General features: G+C 38.7%; 1 protein-coding gene across 1 annotated transcript; it reads left to right on the top strand.

Annotated features, from left to right (window-relative positions):
- Nucleotides 1-17,566, top strand: e2f1 (E2F transcription factor 1). The gene is made up of 7 exons (XM_041800440.1): nt 1-1,258; nt 4,586-4,685; nt 8,376-8,595; nt 8,743-8,895; nt 12,018-12,132; nt 12,211-12,493; nt 12,644-17,566. Exons 1-7 carry the CDS (start codon nt 1,007-1,009, stop codon nt 12,883-12,885), a joined length of 1,365 nt encoding a protein of 454 aa, XP_041656374.1. The 5' UTR covers nt 1-1,006; the 3' UTR covers nt 12,886-17,566.
- Nucleotides 17,567-18,051: the final 485 nt, after the last annotated feature.

The raw sequence follows: 18,051 nt of genomic DNA, 5'->3' as shown, positions 1-18,051 counted from the left end.
CTGGAACAATAACAACAATAACAGCCGATAACGGGGTGCGGAAGACGCTTTTCATTCACGGACCGCACCCGATGTCACCGACCGAAGGACCCGCGGCTGCTTTTTAACCGACGTGTTGGTATTTTTACGGTTTATTTCCTCACATTTCCAGTTTTGTCAGACTGCTTCCTGCGTGCCCCAACAAAACGAGGGGGTAGAAGAAATGAGGCTAGTAACTTAGCTAGCATGCTAACTTGCCCTATATTTTCTAATTGATTGAAACATCATTATGCTTTATTAATCTTAGTATCGCTTTTATATCAACCAGATTAGAGATGCTTTCTCGCTGCGGTGATGCCTCCTTCTTTTGTAGGTATTTTGGTGCGATAGCTCACTGTTGGGAAGCTGCTATAAAGTTTTAATAGCCATCTAACTAACCTCTCTGTTAAGTGTGCGTGGATATAACATAAATGTTTACCCATACGTGAGCATTTTAATGTCTAAAGCGGGTTTTAGTTCATTCTTAGTTGTTAAAATTTAAGGCTAGCTCGTTAGCAGGGTTGGTAGCTGTGTTAGGACAGTGTGGCCAGGCCTCGCTGCTGTACTGTACTGACAGGAGAGATGAAAACAAAAGATTAGCTTGTTAGCTCGCTGATCTTCAACACTTTTTACCAACCAAGGACAATTTGCAACCCTTGTCTTTGGGTTTATGTTAGCAGCTGAGCCTCAGGTCGCTGAGTTGGCATGCATTTAGCAATATAGTTTTATTTGCCAAATTTCCTGTTTGGCAGCGCATCCTTGGCTGCTGTTTCATTATCAGCCTGCAGATTAAATTACGGATATTTTAAGATGAATGGTCAGTGAGATTGTTAATGAATAAGGTAATATATAGGAGAACCTTCCAATGAAATGCTTGAGCTGCCTTTAAACACAGAGGCATTCACCATTGTTTCTTCAATCAAAGCAAGCAAAAATAGGTGTTGAAAGTTCAGATCAGACTTTGAGGGGTACTCAGTGACACACTGCCATGTCAGAGACTCTGATAACAGGGCAGACATCAGAGGATCTGTTGGCTGACTTTGAGACTCTGCTGAACTCTGGGAGTATTGACCTGGGCGAAAACAACCAGATAGTGATCATCACCAGCCCCAGCAATGAAGGACTCCACCCGACAGCTGCCCCCACCAGCACGGGGGAAATCCTGCTGTTTGCCACGCCACAGGGCCCAGCTGATGTGGGGGTCAATGACAAGAGAAGACCGGCTCTCGGGAGACCTCCTGTGAGTAGGAATGATTGTCATGAGTGCCATAAACCATATCTATATAGCAATAATAAATTTATTTGTGTAACACTTTTATGAACAGTGGTTTACACAGTACTGTGACGTATGCAATAGTACAAATAGAAAAGCATAAAACCTAGACACATAATCACCTAACCATTGACATCAAAAATACATTTTTAAGTGAAATAACTCATGCAAACATACCAAACCAACATGAATAACCCAGACATTGTTAATACACAAGAAATACATCATATAAACCAAGCAACACAGAACCTGGCAAAAATGGGAAGTCTAATCCACAAATGCCACATAGACAGCCAGCTGCACAGTGCCAACATGAAATGCAGAATACATTTAAATCAAGCTTTATATTTGTGAAAAATAATCACAATGTTTATTTGAAGAGCTCCTTTCATGAATGAATGAATAATTAGCATTTTGCATGGATTATCCAGTGGTCAATAAGCTTTTTACTATTAGTGGTTCTTACTAAAAATAGTAAGAGCAAAAAAAATTGATTTACGTCCTGGCCCTACTACAGAGGGTCCTGTTGTAGGAAGAAGGGATGCATTGATGCATTAATTGATCATCAGTATTGGTCTATATTTTCCCTGTTGACGGACATTCACCATCTGTAAGTCATGCAATATGAACAGATCTCAGTAGCCACTGTGAATCTGTTGTGTCCAATCAATTTACCACTGGTATCTAGTTCACCTAACTGCAGAATCAAAGAAAAGCCTTTTCACTGAGCACAGAAGAATCACCTGATACAAACTATGGTCTGTTTTCACGGTCACACATGAGTGTAAATATGGCATAGTAGAAGTCTAACACCAAAAAGTTTGGTTCTTGGTGGGTTTTTTTAACATAAGTTTCAGCCTGAATTTTCATAATTGGTGCATCTATATTGGGTCTGCAAAAAAGAAAGATTTTGTTTGGATTTGCTTCTCTTTAAGCCCGAACTGTCATAGTTAAGGTAAAATTGGCTGAATCAATAGAGGTGTTTCTTGCCTCATTTTTAATGTGTAAAAATCGACATAGGTACTTTCAAAGTGCTTGATAGACAAAGTGAGTTTAGTCAGAGATCACCATACATACACAAAGCAATTTGAAGTGCCATATAGAATCAGAAACATTTCTAACACAAGAAGCCTTTAAATACAACAGAAAGATATTAAAATAATATATACATGAAAAAGAAATGACATTCTGCAGAAATAAGAAAGGAAAACCCCACCTGATCACTTGCAAAGTTGCTTTAACTATCAGATAAACTGAAAAAAAATACTCAATGAGTAAAGGAATTATTGGAAAGAAGCTGAGAGGAGACTGGACTTTGGGAGCATAGTAGTAGATAGTAATGTTTTAAAACTTGAGCCAACAGATGTGGAAAGTCTCAGGTTTTGAGGAGCACAGAGGCAAAAAGCTGCCTCACCCTGCTTGGTTCTGGAAACGGTTATTAAACCCAACCCAGAAGGTCCTGAGGGGCTGGTAGCCTCATAACAGAATAAAAGATGCACATGTACATAGTCTACTACATTGTCACTGTGTGATTTAGTCTGCAGTAAAGCTTTAAGACTTACACAAAGTTAAGTTAATAACAGGAGTCACAGAATTTTAAATACTCTCACAGTGATAATGAAAGGGTTTTGATTCCTCGCACTAGTGGGAACTTTCTCATTTTTAGTCTTGAAAAAATGAAGGCAAATTTCTGCACACTGTCTAGATTGTACAGATGCAGTAGCTAGTACAGTACAGTAGTTTCAGTTCAGTTTCCAATGACAGTTTAGGCCAGTATTACTCAACCCTGCTCAACCAAAGAGCCAAATTGTTGAAAAATACATTAACAAGAGCCACAATTTAAGTGGTGAAAAATGGCAAAAATGGGTTGAAGTGGCAATTGAAATAATTAAAGCTGGCAAAAATGGTCAAAAAGCATTGAAAATTTGTCAAAAATGGGTGACAATTGACAACAAAAGAGTTACAGGTGGCAAAAATGATCAAAAAGTAGCAAAAACGTGGCAACAAAAGAGTAAAAAGTGACTAAAATGGGCAAAAATCAGCAAAAAGTGGCATAATGGGGAAAAAAGTTAACCTTGCAAAGCAGACAGATTCGCCCATTTCCTTGTCTTTCACTGGCGAATCCATCTTGTTAAGCTCCCAACTGAACTGTTTGGGCCTGGTTAGAAAGTGACAGGACCAATCAGCAACTAGGGGCAGTACTTTCAAAGCTTTCCTTGATGGATGTGCGAAACTAATCCATCTGGCGTGTCAGGTTAGAAAAAAGTGGCATTCAATGGCAAAAGGCAGCTTAAATAAGCAAAAAGTGGCAAAAATTGCAAAAAGCAGGATGAAGTGTCCAAAATGGGCAAAAATGGGATAAGAGTGGCAAAAATGTCCAAAAAGTATTAAAAAGAAGTGGCAAAAAGGGCTAAAATTTGTAAAATGGATTAAATGCGTCAATAAAAGCAATGGAATTATACAGACAAAAAATAAAGGTCAACAGTTAAAGCCTAGTGTATGAGCGTGGGAAACAAACTGATTTAAGTGATTTGCAATGAGTAATTTCTGAGGTTAAAGTTTGCCTCTTTTAAGATATCTGGGGGAATAATATTTCAAATCAAAACATAATAGAGCCATAAATAATCAAAGAAGAGCCACATGTGTTTGAAGAGCCACATTATCACTGGTTTAGGCTGTAATGCCGGTGCCAAATGCACCTTTATTGTGAAATAGATGTCGCTTTTTTGTGTCTGTATGTTTTGATAGTATGGGTTATTTCAGTAACAGAGATTTTGTCTTTTTAAAACATTTGGTGCTGAAAAGCATGGGAGTATTGGATGCTTCAAAATGCTAACCTCTGAGGAAGGGTGGTGTGGGGAGAAGTGAAAAAGAGATAAGGGAAGTGGTCATGTGTCTGTCCTTGATCATATTATGTTGAAATCTCTTCATGATTAGGTTTGTTCCAGTGTTACAAAGTCCACCTACCTGTTGATTCAATACGTTTCACTTTCGTTTCCATGTCTTGGCACAAGAAAGATACGTGATTGGAATTTAATCTGGTTAATTATGGTGTCGTTTACTGTGAGGTTGTCACAAAACTAGAGTTTTAAACTTAATATCTGATGCAAGTGCAGATCCAACGATGCAGATTCCAAAAACAACAAAAAAGAAGTCCAGGGCGCCAAGTTCTGGATGATTTCTTGTCTTTATTAACTAAAAATGTCTTTCATTTCAGTGCTATAGCACTCAGTCTGTGCATAGAATTGAATAGCCTTTGTCTATTTTGCTCTAACACCATTCCTGTGACCTCAGGTAAAGAGGAAGTTGGACCTGGACAGCGACCATCAGTATGTCAGCACGACTCGACCGTCTGTAGGACAAGCCCCGCCCTCCACACCTGCTCCTCCCAGAGGTAAACTCACACAATCTCACAGCTTATTCTGCTAGTTTTCATTGTTTCCTAGAATTTACAGCAGGAGGAGCACCACGTCAGCTGCACTTGTGCCCTACATCCATCCATCCATCCATACATGCATGCATACACATGGTGACCTTTGCTCCGGCCTCCATTGTCCTAAATACAGCTGTCCTTTTGTCAGCACAGACAACAGCCTGCCAGCATGGCTGTGTCCTCACTGGGCTGACTGGTAATTAAAACCATCGGTCTGTCCAGTTGACAAAAGATACCATAAATCATACAGGGAGACTAAGTTGGTCGTTTTGAATTAATACTGTATGTTAGATGTTGACACTTTTAACCCAGAATAACCCTCAATGTACCATTTTAACCATCTTTAAAAAAAAAAAAAAAAGAAAGAAAGAAGATGGTAAAACAAAAGCAGATCTGCTTGTTTTAGTTTGGTCTTTATATTTCAAGAGGCTAAAACATGTGCCAAGTCTTTTTAAAGTGGGATTCGTGTGTATGATAGTCTGAAATGAGTGCGAGCAGTCCATGTATTAAAAGAAGTTCACCTCAAAAACACTAGTTTATTAGGATTTTGTCCTTGAAAACATTGACAGTTGTTAATCCTAGCAAAAAAAAAACATCCTTTTTAAAAAATGCTTATTTAGCATTTTTGGGCCTGCTGCTTTCATCTTTGCGTGGCTTATTTCACTTCTGAGTTTGAAATCCCTATTAAGGCATCCTCATTTAGCAAAGCCCAGTATGTTTACCTTAAGGGTGCTCCCACACTAGAACCAGATGCCCCATACCATGCTGAAGCATGTTTGACCCCTGCTAGCTGCACTCATACTTCCCTACCAGGCCTGAGCACTGATCTGTCATATTGTAATGTGAGTGAAATAGACTGTTTACAAGACATGCAGCCTTACAGAGCTGGCACAATGAGAAAATGCACAGACATGAAAACAATAATCTACTCACTTTGTAGCACATTTGTGTTGTTTTTTAAATCAGGTAAAATGCCACTGTTGTTTTAAATAACTATCGAGTCAAGAGGTCACATCAGTTAGTCCAATGGTCTTGTGAGCATGCATGAGTAATCATACAGTGCTGGAGCTCACGTCCTCCATCCATGCAAGGGCCAAGGAAGTGCTTAAGCACAGAACGAAGCACTCACTGGTCAAATAAACTGGACTTTGGGGCTCAAAGGTGCTTGGCTGTGGTACAGACTATCTATTGTGACTGCACCTTTATTGACTGATTTATGGGTCAATTTTGTTCCTGGAATGAGGACAGAAAAAAGCTACAGGGTGTCTACAAGGTATTTAAATGTATTAAAAGTTGATGGATCAATTTAGCAAAAATTAAGGCTTTCAAAAAGTTTTAAGTGGTCTTACATGCAAGACTATAAGGTCTTAAATTATTGGGGGGTTTTTTGTTTTTTTTTTACTTTAGAGTAATCTAAAGAGGTTGTGGGCCTTTAAATACTTTCAAATCAGAATTAAAAGGTAGTAATAGTATCCTGAAAATTTGTTTTATTTTTGTTGTGAAAACCTGAATGTGTGCTGTTCTGCTTGTAGTTTTAACTTAAGTCTAAAATTCGTAGATAGCTTCTTCCAGATTGTGGTAAAACTACTTTTTAGGCGGTGTGAATAAAAATTAAAACCTTCCATTGTCAGATACCCTATGGCAGTAGTATTAGGCATGCATCAGTACCTTTTATTTTACCCTGTTTTACTGTGAAATTGGGTAAATTTAAATGTTTGATCAATATTTCAACTAATTTATTTCCTCTTCTTGCAATGAATGGTGTTTTTTTTCCCATGATAATGAAATAATTTCATAAGTTCTCTGGAAAATTGGCAACAATTTACACATAATGATGGAGAAAAAGGGTATAAAATTTGTCACTTTTGTCCTTTTTCTTTTTATATCAGGCGTTTTGGTCCAATCATGTTCCAAACTACAACACATTCAATTCACTTAAAGATGCATTGTTGAAAATTGTTTGGGAACTTGGTGGTGGGTCCTGAGGCCTGACCAGTTGGGAACCACCAACTTATGGTATTTTTCTCATAGTGTAAATTCTGTATTTACCTGGTGCTACAAATATATTCTCAGCCCTTCACACCCTGTGATTCTGCAACAGCACTGCAACAAAGTTCTACTTTTACAGCATGATTCTGGTAAATATTAAACAATAAAAATACCTGTTTCTGCAGAAAACCAACATTGGGTAATTGTTGGCAAACATTTGCACATTCTCTAATGCTTTGGCAATGCATTTATGCAAACTGTGCCAGTCCCATACAGCTTTTGGTTAAAAATATGACTGAATATTTGACATTTATGGTACTTTTTAGATGGTTTATCATTAGAATATTGCAGATCCCATCACATATAAGTGACTGCTGTTTTGTTATGAAAGTGTTAAAAACATTGACACCTTTACACTTTGCTTTGGTGCTCACATCCACAGCCGTGTCCATGTGTGGTTTCACTTTGCTTTATGGCGTTTCAGAAGTGCAGCAGACAGCTGCAGCACCGTTCCACCCCACTTACACTGATACTACACATTCACACTGTGCTGCTGGTGTTACCCCTCTGTTTCTACTGGAGTGGTAACAGAGGGGCAGAACAACTTTACTGCACTATTCTGCTCTCTAACAGGGGTTTAAGTATTCTACCTTGAATTGGTGATTTGTGAAGGGTCACATCACAAGGATTATAGATCAGGACTGGACCAGAAGAGAAGCGTGTGTCTCTGTGGAGAAAATCTATATCTGATTAAATTTAGCGCCAATGCTTTTGAATATGAATATTTATTTTGATATGATAGTTCTAAATAGTATGAATGACTCTCCAGCTCACTCACAAATCAGTGCATTTTTATTGATTTAAAGTCACAGAACTGGTACTGGTGTAACCTGACTGCCTTCAAAACAGGAAATTTGCACAAGACATTACATTTGCAAAAATAGGTGTGAGAAAATGTTGCCTTCAAGACCTTTTCCTGGATGTAGATGCTGCAAATTTAAATATTTCACTGACTGTCTTATGTTTTTGATCGATATGTATCATTACTCAGACTATTAAGAAGACACAAAAATCAGTTTTTTTCCTTGAATTTGAAACCATCATGACATAAAGCTACAACCATAAAAATTTGTGATACACCTACATGAAACATGCTGTTCTTCGTTGTCTTTATCACTCATTTTTAGGTTGAAGGATTTTTCTTGGATCTGAAGAATAGTTTGAAGGCCGTTCCCTGTTTTTTTCTTTTCTTCACTATGCCCAAACTTGGAGTGATTTTAGTTTTAAGAACAATATTTTGATGGACTTTAGGCTCTTTTACATCAGAGTATTTACTCTCTTTAGTACCCCTGAGTGATTTAACGGATATTTTTAGGTTACATGAGCCAATGCGGCACCAGAAAACACAGTTTTTAAAACCCAAGTTCTTGTTGCAAATTTAACTACAAAAACAGGCAGTAACATGTTCTTTGACATTCTTTGCCTATAGAAACAGATGGTCTTGTGTCACTTAAGATTTTCTGCAAACCAAATAAAAGCTCATGAGGGCATGTAGTCTCAGGGGGGAGCAAAAGCCCACTAAGGCATAGAATGGTTTGTGTGTTTTGAAAAGGAGTATTATTAAAAATGTATTTTTCCTTCCCTTTCCATTTGTTCCTCCAGTTCCTCGAATCACAGCTGAGAAATCCCGTTATGACACCTCCTTGAACCTGACCACCAAACGTTTCCTGGACCTGCTGTCCCAGTCCGCTGACGGCGTGGTTGATCTGAACTGGGCATCGCAGGTCCTGGACGTCCAGAAGAGACGCATCTACGACATAACCAACGTCTTGGAGGGAATCCAGCTCATCTCTAAGAAGTCGAAGAACAACATCCAATGGCTGTGAGTAAAGAAGACTATGGATGTCTGCTCAGACTATGAATGAAGGATGAATATAGAGTCATGATCATGGGCTATGTAAAAAACACAAGAACACTTACTAAAACAAATCTAATAAACAGTCATTTTTCTATATGTCTCCTCCTGCAGGGGTAATCGGGTCGATGCGGCATTGGTTGCCCGTCATAAAGAGTTGCAGAGGGAGGTGTGTGACCTCACAGAGGCCGAGGAGCAGCTGGACCAGCTCATCACTAAATGTAACGTGCAGCTGAGGCTGCTCACAGACGACCCACAGAACAAGAAATATCCTTTTAAACAGCTCTTTAAGAAACCACATTACAGCAGTAACTACAATTATCATTTCCACACAGACAAATGAGACTTAAGAGGTTAGCTCTCATAATGATGGGACATGATGGATGAACAGAAAGGGAGTCTATAAGCAAAATCAAGGGCTGGTTGCAGGGCTGCATTCTTGTGGTGATGTAAAGTAGATGTAAATTCATTGCAAATGCCTTTTTCTTTTCCACCTAGTATTTATTTGCATAGCATTAGTTAGTCATATATGTGAGGGTTGAATGTACAGCAAACTGATAAAGCAACGCAGTGAAGTAAGAGTTCGGCAGGACAGATTTCATTACCAAGAAACCCTCAAGCAAGGAATGTATGGAGCTTGAACATGTTACAGGTAGATATTTTTAAATGAGATGGAACAAAACAGTGAAGTTAATCAGCTCTGGCTCAGCATTGGAAATAATTTTTGTTATTCTACTGCAGTTTATGTTTTTCCAAATTTTCACTTTAAACTTCAGCTTTATGGTTTTACTTATGTCTGTCTTATGGCCCGTAGAAACAGCAGCTTTAAACTTCTAGTTTTACACCAAAAGCAACTGCTAACCCTCTGCGTTGTTGTATATGACAAGAAAAGACACGTGCTATTTAAAGTTAAATAACTTTTCAAACATAAATCGTAGGCAGTTGTTTTTTCCTCTGAAAGCCCTCCATTGTGCCTTTTTAATGACACTGTCCACTCCATCATAGCCCTTACAGAATGTTTTTTAGTGAGCTAGGAACTTGGATGACTTTTCAGGTCTTTAAAGATTAAATCCACACCAGAAAGTCTGATACTAAATGGCTTTTTTATCCATTTATAATCCATTTTTTGATAGTTCTGGCTGTTAGCCCGCCACCATTTTGTCTGTTTGTATCCCAGAATGCATTGTGACTGGGCTGTGACAAACAATGAGAAGCTGTTCTGATGCTTGCACATGTGCACAGAGAGAGAGAGCTTGAATGACTCATAAAAGAGAGAAAAAAGCTACTTTCACACTGCCTCTCTTCTCCGTTTCTGTTACACCTTTGTTCCACAACGCCGTTCTGTATGAAAGCGACCGTTCCGCAATGGGGGGTCAATCTCGCCCCACCTCTGATCCGGATTGAGAGGTAGTATCAGAGCCACAACAGACTTTTCCGCAACGAGTCTGAAAGGACGTCATGGCATTCCACAACGGCGAGCGTGCGCTGCTGTCTCCATTAACGGGAGATTTAAAAACCAGCGCGGCATTACACCGGAGAAAACAACAGGGGAATAAAACAAATAATAATGTGGATTAACTGGAGAGACTGCGAGGTTAGAGAAATGATCGCACTCTGAACAGGAGAGGAGGGACCAGACACATCTCTGCTCACAGCATTGTCTTAAAAGTTGCATGATGTGTTCAAGTGAGCTCAGTACTCTGAAGTTTCTGGCGTCCGACGGAAATAGTGCACTGTGACACTGCTTAAGGCCGGACCTCCAACTCAGAAACATGGAGGGAAAAAAGTCTGTTGGATCTAATCGATCAAAATGAATGTTCATGTTATTTTTCCTGTATTTTATTTAGAAAATATGATGTTTTGAACTGAGAAATCCAGAGTTTTGAGTTTCACTGAAAGCAGCAGCTCAGGCAGCAGCTGCCATCTGATTACGGGACGCCAGGGTGTGTGTGTAACCTCAAGCGTGCACAGCTCTGTTACACTTTTGTGTAAATTGCTCATTGCGGAACAGAGGCGGGCATTCCTTTTAGCCTTCATTGCGGAATCTCTGTGTAAAAACGGCTGTAGACTCAGAAAGGCTGTGATTTGTCTCTCTTTGTCCCTGCAGACAGGAAGTGCTTTTCCTGTGGTATATGGTGTGCTTTCAAGATGGTTCGGGGAGAAATAATTCAGTATTTCAGGATCAGAATTCCTGTTATGTGGGAGGAACACTGAGAAAAGCCAAGCATGCCCTCAGTAGATTGTAACATGGAGTAGAAAAATAGCCAATCAGGAAGCAAGCTTACTAGAGGAGGAAGCACAATGGACACAGCCATGATAGTAATCATGACGCAAAGCTGAATGGGCATCAGAAATGGAGGATCGACTTGTTGATTTGCAGCAACAACACACCTGTTGATACAAAATGTCCTGTTGAAAAAACAGAATCCAACTGAATAAAAGAGGAGTTGGACTTTTGCAATCACAGTGGATGTTGTAGGTAGCTAAAAGTTAACTTCATTTAGCTTGTTTACCCCAATGTCCTATTCGGCCATACAAGATACATACAAGATTTTCAGTTTTGAGAGCTGAGATTCTATTAAGAGAAGAATCTGTTAGTGTGCCTTGCACTGCATTTGTGATCTCCTCCCACACAATAGAAGAACAAAACCTCTAAATCTGTCAGTATTTGTCGTCATGTAGGGTTGCATACCCTGCACCTTTTTCAATCTCCCTTGTTCCTCATTTCTCGCTCATGTCAATGTAAGCACTGGGAACACAGGACTAAGGAGCAAAAAAGACATACGGTGATGTGCTGCTCTGTGTTGCATCTCTTGTCGGCTGCTAGGACGCTGTAGTAGGAAATGAGGGAATGAAGCTATTTTTTGTTGCTGATGCTAAAATGAGTTGTAGTCTGCTAGCACATGCTGTAAGGCTGACATCAGTGCCATATTAACCATCCCTTTTAGATATATTTACAGTTACATTAAGCTTTATTGGAAATGAGGGAATGAAGCTATTTTTTGTTGCTGATGCTAAAATAAGTTGTAGTCTGCTAGCACATGCTGTAAGGCTGACATCAGTGCCATATTAACCATCCCTTTTAGATATATTTACAGTTACATTAAGCTTTATTGGAAAACTGTCAGAGTGGTGAGCAGAGGGGTTTAAAATAGTTAAATTATCCTGTGTTCTAGGACTCACATTCTTCAACCTGCCTATGCAAAGTTATTGCCTCTCACACAGGTGTAAAGATTGCGTGCTTATTTGGTAGTCAGCTGTAGTCTTTGTGGATCCATTTGCTTTTTCTTTGTGCAGACAGACGACGCCTTTGCAACTCACTGTGCCTGACGCTTTCGTGTGACACTACATGCAGCTGTATTGTATTCCTTAATCTTTCTGGTCTTCACGTTTGGCTATGTCCGCTGTCAGGACTTAAGGAAATCATTTGATTCCCCAGACCAGCTGGTCATGGTGATTCGAGCTCCACCAGAGACCCAGATGCAAGTCTCGGAACCCTGCAAGGTAAACATCTTTAATTTTTTAGCTTTAAAATAGGTGGTTGTGAAAGTTTCAGATGACTGCATGTGTTGTCATTCTCAGGGTTACCAGGTGTCGCTGAAGAGCTCACGAGGTCCCATCGACGTCTTCCTCTGTCCCGAAGACAGCTCTGGCGTCTGCAGTCCTGTCACAGGAAGTAGTCCCTCCAAACCCAATGCTGACCCTCCCTTGGTCCCGCCTCCTGCACAACCCTCAGAACAACCACAAGCCAAAACATCCGTGGCCGCCGTGGAAGTTGGTTTATCATCGCCAGCGTCCACGTCGTCCACGGTGACCGCAGCCTCCCAGCAGGACCCGTCCTCACTGGTGTTAGGTGGAGATGCAGGTGGGTGCTCTCATGGCCGTAGTTGCATGGACTGATTGCTGCTCACCAAGACAAGCTTTACAAAGTGTATCATATGGTCCTTTATGAATAGCATGAACTGTCACAAGCACAGCTATCACTGATTATTTTCTACATTTATCTCCATCACAGAATCCCTTCTTGGAGGCGACCCATTCTCCGGCCTCGGAGACATGCCTGATTTTGACTTTTCCCCTCTCTCCTCCTCGGACTTCCTGAACGGAGAGGGTTTCCCTCTCCAATTGGACGGTTTCATCAATTTATCTCCCCCTCCCAGTCATGATTACCACTTTGGACTAGAGGACAATGAAGGCATAAGTGAACTGTTTGACTGTGACTTCGGGGATCTTTCACAAGTCCTGGGAGACAGTTAGGTAAGAAAAAGAAAGAGGAGCCTGTGGGCCGTGGGTTTTGAGGACTTTCTTCTCTCTACTGGGGCAGAAGTTTCCAGATAAATCTTCTTCAAAATCTTTATGCTCAAATTTTGGGTTATGGGAGAATATTTGTGTATGTGAGCCTTGAAATAGCCACCCAAACTCTGAAATCTCAAACAGATTGTACAGCACATTCTTAGCACTTCTTTGGGCCATTCACACATTTAGACCAAGAATTTAGCTCTAGTGTAGCTATTTAAATTATTTATACAAATCTTATTTTGATATTTTGTACCAAGTGAGGGTTTTGTTATTATTGATGATGTTTTATCCACGTGGATAGCGCAGGTGTATGTATATGTATGTCTGTGAGTGTGCATGTGTTAAATGGACTCATAGGGCTGGTTTTCCTTAACACTGAATCTTAATACTCATTCTGCTGGTTTCTGTGGCAGCTGTGTTGTGCTCTTCTGCTAAGTTATTTTTTTTCTCTAGAGAGGGAAAGAGCTCATAACACAGGAGCTGCTTCTGTAAAACTAGCATTATGAGGACTAGAGTCAATGCTGGGCTCTCCTAAAGCATCCTGATGCAGTTTTAAATCATTTTTAACGACTGTAGAGCTCATTAGCACAAAGATAGTGGTGCATCTTCTTCTTTAGCAGTCAGATTTAGATTTGTTTAACATGCAAGGATCTTTAAGTGGACTGGGTTCTCAAACCTAACTGTGTCTGACAGCAAAATTCAAGGTTTTGGAGCTTTTCAAGATGGATATACCTGATGACAGAGAAGGAGTCTGGGAAATCCATTATAATCATTCCTTACATTTAAAGCAGGTGTGTTAAGTCAATCTGAATTTAAGATTGTGACTCTAAAAGGTCAAAATATGGGATAAAATTCTAAATCATGAGTTAAAAAAGTCAAAGTATGGGATTAAAAGTCAAAATTAGGAGTTTAAAAGGACAAAATATGAGATTAAATTTGAAATCATGATCTTGAAATTTCAAAATATGACTTGAAATTCAAAATTGAAATCTAAAAGTTCACAAGGTGAGGTAAAAAGCCAAAATCCTAAGTTTAAGTCATAGTTTTAAGATGCAAATTGAAAATATTAAATGAAAACACAAATTCATGTCCCTCCCTCATTCCTTACTTTCTCAATATTTTTACTCTCTACTTTTTCCAATTTTGATGACTTAACAAAGGATTATTTAGTAAGGTTACATTTTTATTTCTATACTGGAGGAAAACTGCAGATCTCAGACCTACGGGCCAGTTCTAATAAAAATATGAAATACGGCCAGGTAAAACTGCACCACGGGCCAGATTTGGCCCCCAGGCATTGAGTTTGACACCCTTGCTTTAAAATCTGTTTAAAGACCTGAAATGTGTTAGCTTGGTCCTTCTTAAACTTTGAATTGTATTTTTAGGGACCAAATTTTCAGATCTGACCTGCATTTAAATGTCTGTTTTGATATAGGTAGGTATTGGCTAAAACTGTTTTGTAAATATTGGCATATCAGATACCCCCAAAAATCTAATATCGACATCCCTAGTATTTATGGTGTGTGAGATGTTCATGTTCTTACTAAGCAGTAAGAAATCTATCTGGGGATGAAGGTAAATAAGTTTCAAATATGAGCATAAGATTTGTTATCAGCTACTGCCTGCACTATATTTGTGTCTTTCAAAATAAAATGAAGAAATGTAATTTACCATCTATAAAAATTTATTTCGACAAAATCTCCTGCAGGAAAAATGCAGCCCCGACCTCTTTCAGTTAGCCAAAGTAAATCAAAGCCATTTTCAGGTTTTAGAGTTTGCAGTTTTTCAGTCACACGTTCGCCATATCCCGAAGCATGCCACGCTTTTTGGCTGATTTTTTTTTTACCATCTTTTAACATGAAATCCATTCTGATAATTCAAGTTCATAATTGAAACTTGCTTTTCACAACCAGTGTATTTTTTTTTTAACAGGGTTGCATTTGTTGTTCAAGTTTATGGAAAAATTTCACTGTGAAATCTGTTTAAGACCCACTTTTGTAGCTTTTCAACATTTTTAATGCATCCAAAAAGTTGTTTGCTTGCTTTATACTGCTGACCAATACACCAGTGTAAAATTCTGAGACGTGGTTTCATGTCTGCAAGTACAGCCAACATCACTGGAAATTCACTCCTATTCATCATGTGATACAAGGGGCTACTCTGCAGCTCACTCAGATGCTTTAGGAGAGCTTAGCCTGCAGCTTTCTTCAAGTAAACATTAACAATATGGGTTAAAATGCCACCAGTTGAATATTAACTTAAAATGTCTGTCACTGGATGTTTCTAAAGCCATTTTTGGGATCACAAATGCAAAAGTGTCCAGAGCAAGATAAATAATGCCATTCTGAAAGTTCAGTAAATGTTTATTGGTGTGTTGGAAACCAGTCGATCGTCGTCTAGTAAAAACTAATACTGAATGTGATGTTCCTTATTAGTTAGCTAGGCTTAGACTCAGGCAGAGTAAAGTTTTAAATGTGTTTTTGGTTATGTTATGTGTGAGAGTGTAAGTGTTTGAGATGCATGTCAAGGGTTATATGTAGGTTGATTATACATGTAAACAGGTGCATGTTTTATTAGTTTTTCAGCTTCTTCAGCCAAGGGTTCAAGAAAGAAAAGTTCACCAAATGCCTGTAAATCAACGCCCTCAGGCTGTTTTTGCCACAGTTCAGATGCTCCTAACCAGCCTGAAACAGCTAAACTTAACCAGATCTTAACATTCAAAGCTCAGATGCATCAGTGTAGAGAAGTTTGTGCTTCAGGCTCTTGATAGTATTTCAAAACAAGGACCTTTCTTGTTATATGCACTTCAGAAAGTTAATGTTCATGCCTTAAATCAGTGCTTTTTTTGCGAAGGAGTGTACTGGAGCATCTTGTCTTGGCCAAAAAAATTAGCAATTCTGTTTTTTTTTCTGCAGCAATCACATATATCAGGCTCTTTCTTTACATGCTTCTATGGATTTTCATTTAAAATAAGCAGCAATAAGAAGACATTGTTCACATCATGTAGTCAGTGTATGAAAGGAAAATCTGTCCTGCAGTGTGCTGTGTATATATTGTATTTAGAAATGTAAGCATCAAACCCTTTTTCTTGTTTTAAGTTATGTAAGCTAACATTTTTGTGCATTCCTGAAGTTTTAATGTGTGTACGGGTGCATGTGTGTGGAAAATACGATGTTTTTGTTGATTTTTATATTTATTTTTAAGGGGTTTTAATGGAAAAATGGTACAGTTTTGTTTTTTCATTAATGTGTTGGAAGAAGAGACTTACCGTTCATACTCATAGCTGGTAAATGCAGGGATGCAGGAAGTCAGTTTTAGTTGAGGATGCTGGGAGAAATATTTCTAAATGTCAGTCTCTGGGCTGTGAAACACATCCATCTGGCATGCCAGGTTACCCCATTTCCTTTTCAATCCATTACAAGTTAATTTTCCATGGTTAAATTCATGTCATAATCTTAAATCTACCTATAAAAGAAGTTTGATTCCGTCTGATTTTAGAGAATCCTACAGCAGCACCCTCAGCATCCATACTTCCCACATCCCCGGATAATCAGTTATTCAGTGGTGAAAATCTGTAATTAGCTTCTCTTAAATAGCACCTTTTCCCATTTTTTTCCTTCTCCCTCTTTAGAGACTATATTTCCCTGTCTCAACTTCTGTGCATGTGCAGACTTTGCATTGGCCAATGTTGCAAAAAGTAATTAGGGGAATAAAAGTCCACAAATACAGTTTATTCGTCTTGATGTTGCAGGCAGCATTGCTCATCAAAGGTTGCACGTGTTGTTATTTAACCCCCAGGTGCCTCAAACTGTCATGACAGTGTAAAACATTAATTCATATTTTATTTTCTGAAATGCTTTTTCACTTCTGTGGAAACTTTAAAATCCAGCCTGAAGTCTCATCAGTGTCTGACGTGTTTTCAACTGACAGCTGAACGTGTTTGTCTTATTGGATTGCACGTATAACCTTTATAATGTATTTAATTTCTCTCTCTATCTCGGCCTTTCATTGTTTGCAGCGTGCAAAGTTCATATGAAGTCTGTGTGATGTTTTGGTTCTCTGCTGGACAAATGCAGTGCCTTTAAAGGTTTAACATGGATTATTTGTGATAATTCAAATCAGGATTTTGTTGCGTGTCAGATCATGTTGAAAGAATGACTTCTGTTTTCAGGTTTTATGTGGTATTTGACAGACATTTGCACCAGGGTTGAAATCAATTCACCTTTAGTCAAAGCTCAAAGATGATGCACGAGAAAAGACGTATTTTCTCTGAAAGTACAGTTCAGAGCTTTATGAGCTGCTCCACATTTCTAAAAGTTGTTTAAAACTACACTAAGGTGTGTTATAATCTGTTAAAGTCTGTTTAAAGAAAAAAGTTTACAGGCGTAATCTTGTCGTTTAACTGATCGAAGGTGAAATGACTCCGACCCTGATTGAGTTGCTTTCTAAATCAAACGTATCCAGCAGCGTAACAATCACTCACTATTGTTCTGTTATTGTTTTACAGTTGGATTTCTTATTATCACATACTGATAAAACAAAAAAACAGGTTTGTACTTGTGAATTATTAATGGGCTCCAGTATGCCCTTTTGTATCAAATGCTCTTTGACAAAAATAAAAATAACTATTTTGATTGGATCCTTTTAAGCATAGTTTCTCTTTATGAAATACAACAGTGAAAAACAAAAATACAGTTATTTATTAGACCAGGAAAGGAGAAGTAGGGGTATGGGTTGGTTGAGGTTTTAGTTATGATGACAAGTCAGCATTTAATTATAACCCAGCAAGACCAGCATTTTTTTTTTCCTAAGCCTTAAGAGCTGTAGGATCAACTTACAAGATAATATAACCAGAGCTATTGCCTAATAGTTGTGTGCCTTCATAAGATTTACACTTACAGTGAAAAAAACTGTAGTGGGCTAAAAAGAAGGGCTGGGATGGTTTTTACAGCAGTGCAGTTGGTTGAAATCTTATCTTCAATGATATGAGTGCATCTTGTATAATAAACTTTGGATTACAGAGCTAGACGAGTGTATGGAGGTCAAGTTGATGTATAAATAATGACCTTTGAACTCTAAATCTTATCAGGTGACCCTCAATCCCCAGTGAAGGTTTATGCCAAA

This window comes from Cheilinus undulatus, linkage group 11 (genome assembly GCF_018320785.1).
Source record: "Cheilinus undulatus linkage group 11, ASM1832078v1, whole genome shotgun sequence".
Classification (NCBI taxonomy): Eukaryota; Metazoa; Chordata; class Actinopteri; order Labriformes; family Labridae; genus Cheilinus; species Cheilinus undulatus.
This window is presented reverse-complemented; position numbering and strand designations above follow the sequence as displayed.

Excerpts from the sequence above, each read along its gene's own strand:
- e2f1 (XM_041800440.1), top strand. The coding sequence starts at position 1,007 with ATGTCAGAGACTCTGATAACAGGGCAGACATCAGAGGATCTGTTGGCT. Across the intron at positions 1,259-4,585 it reads CGGCTCTCGGGAGACCTCCT|GTAAAGAGGAAGTTGGACCT; the intron begins GTGAGTAGGAAT and ends CTGTGACCTCAG. Across the intron at positions 12,133-12,210 it reads AAGTCTCGGAACCCTGCAAG|GGTTACCAGGTGTCGCTGAA; the intron begins GTAAACATCTTT and ends TGTCATTCTCAG.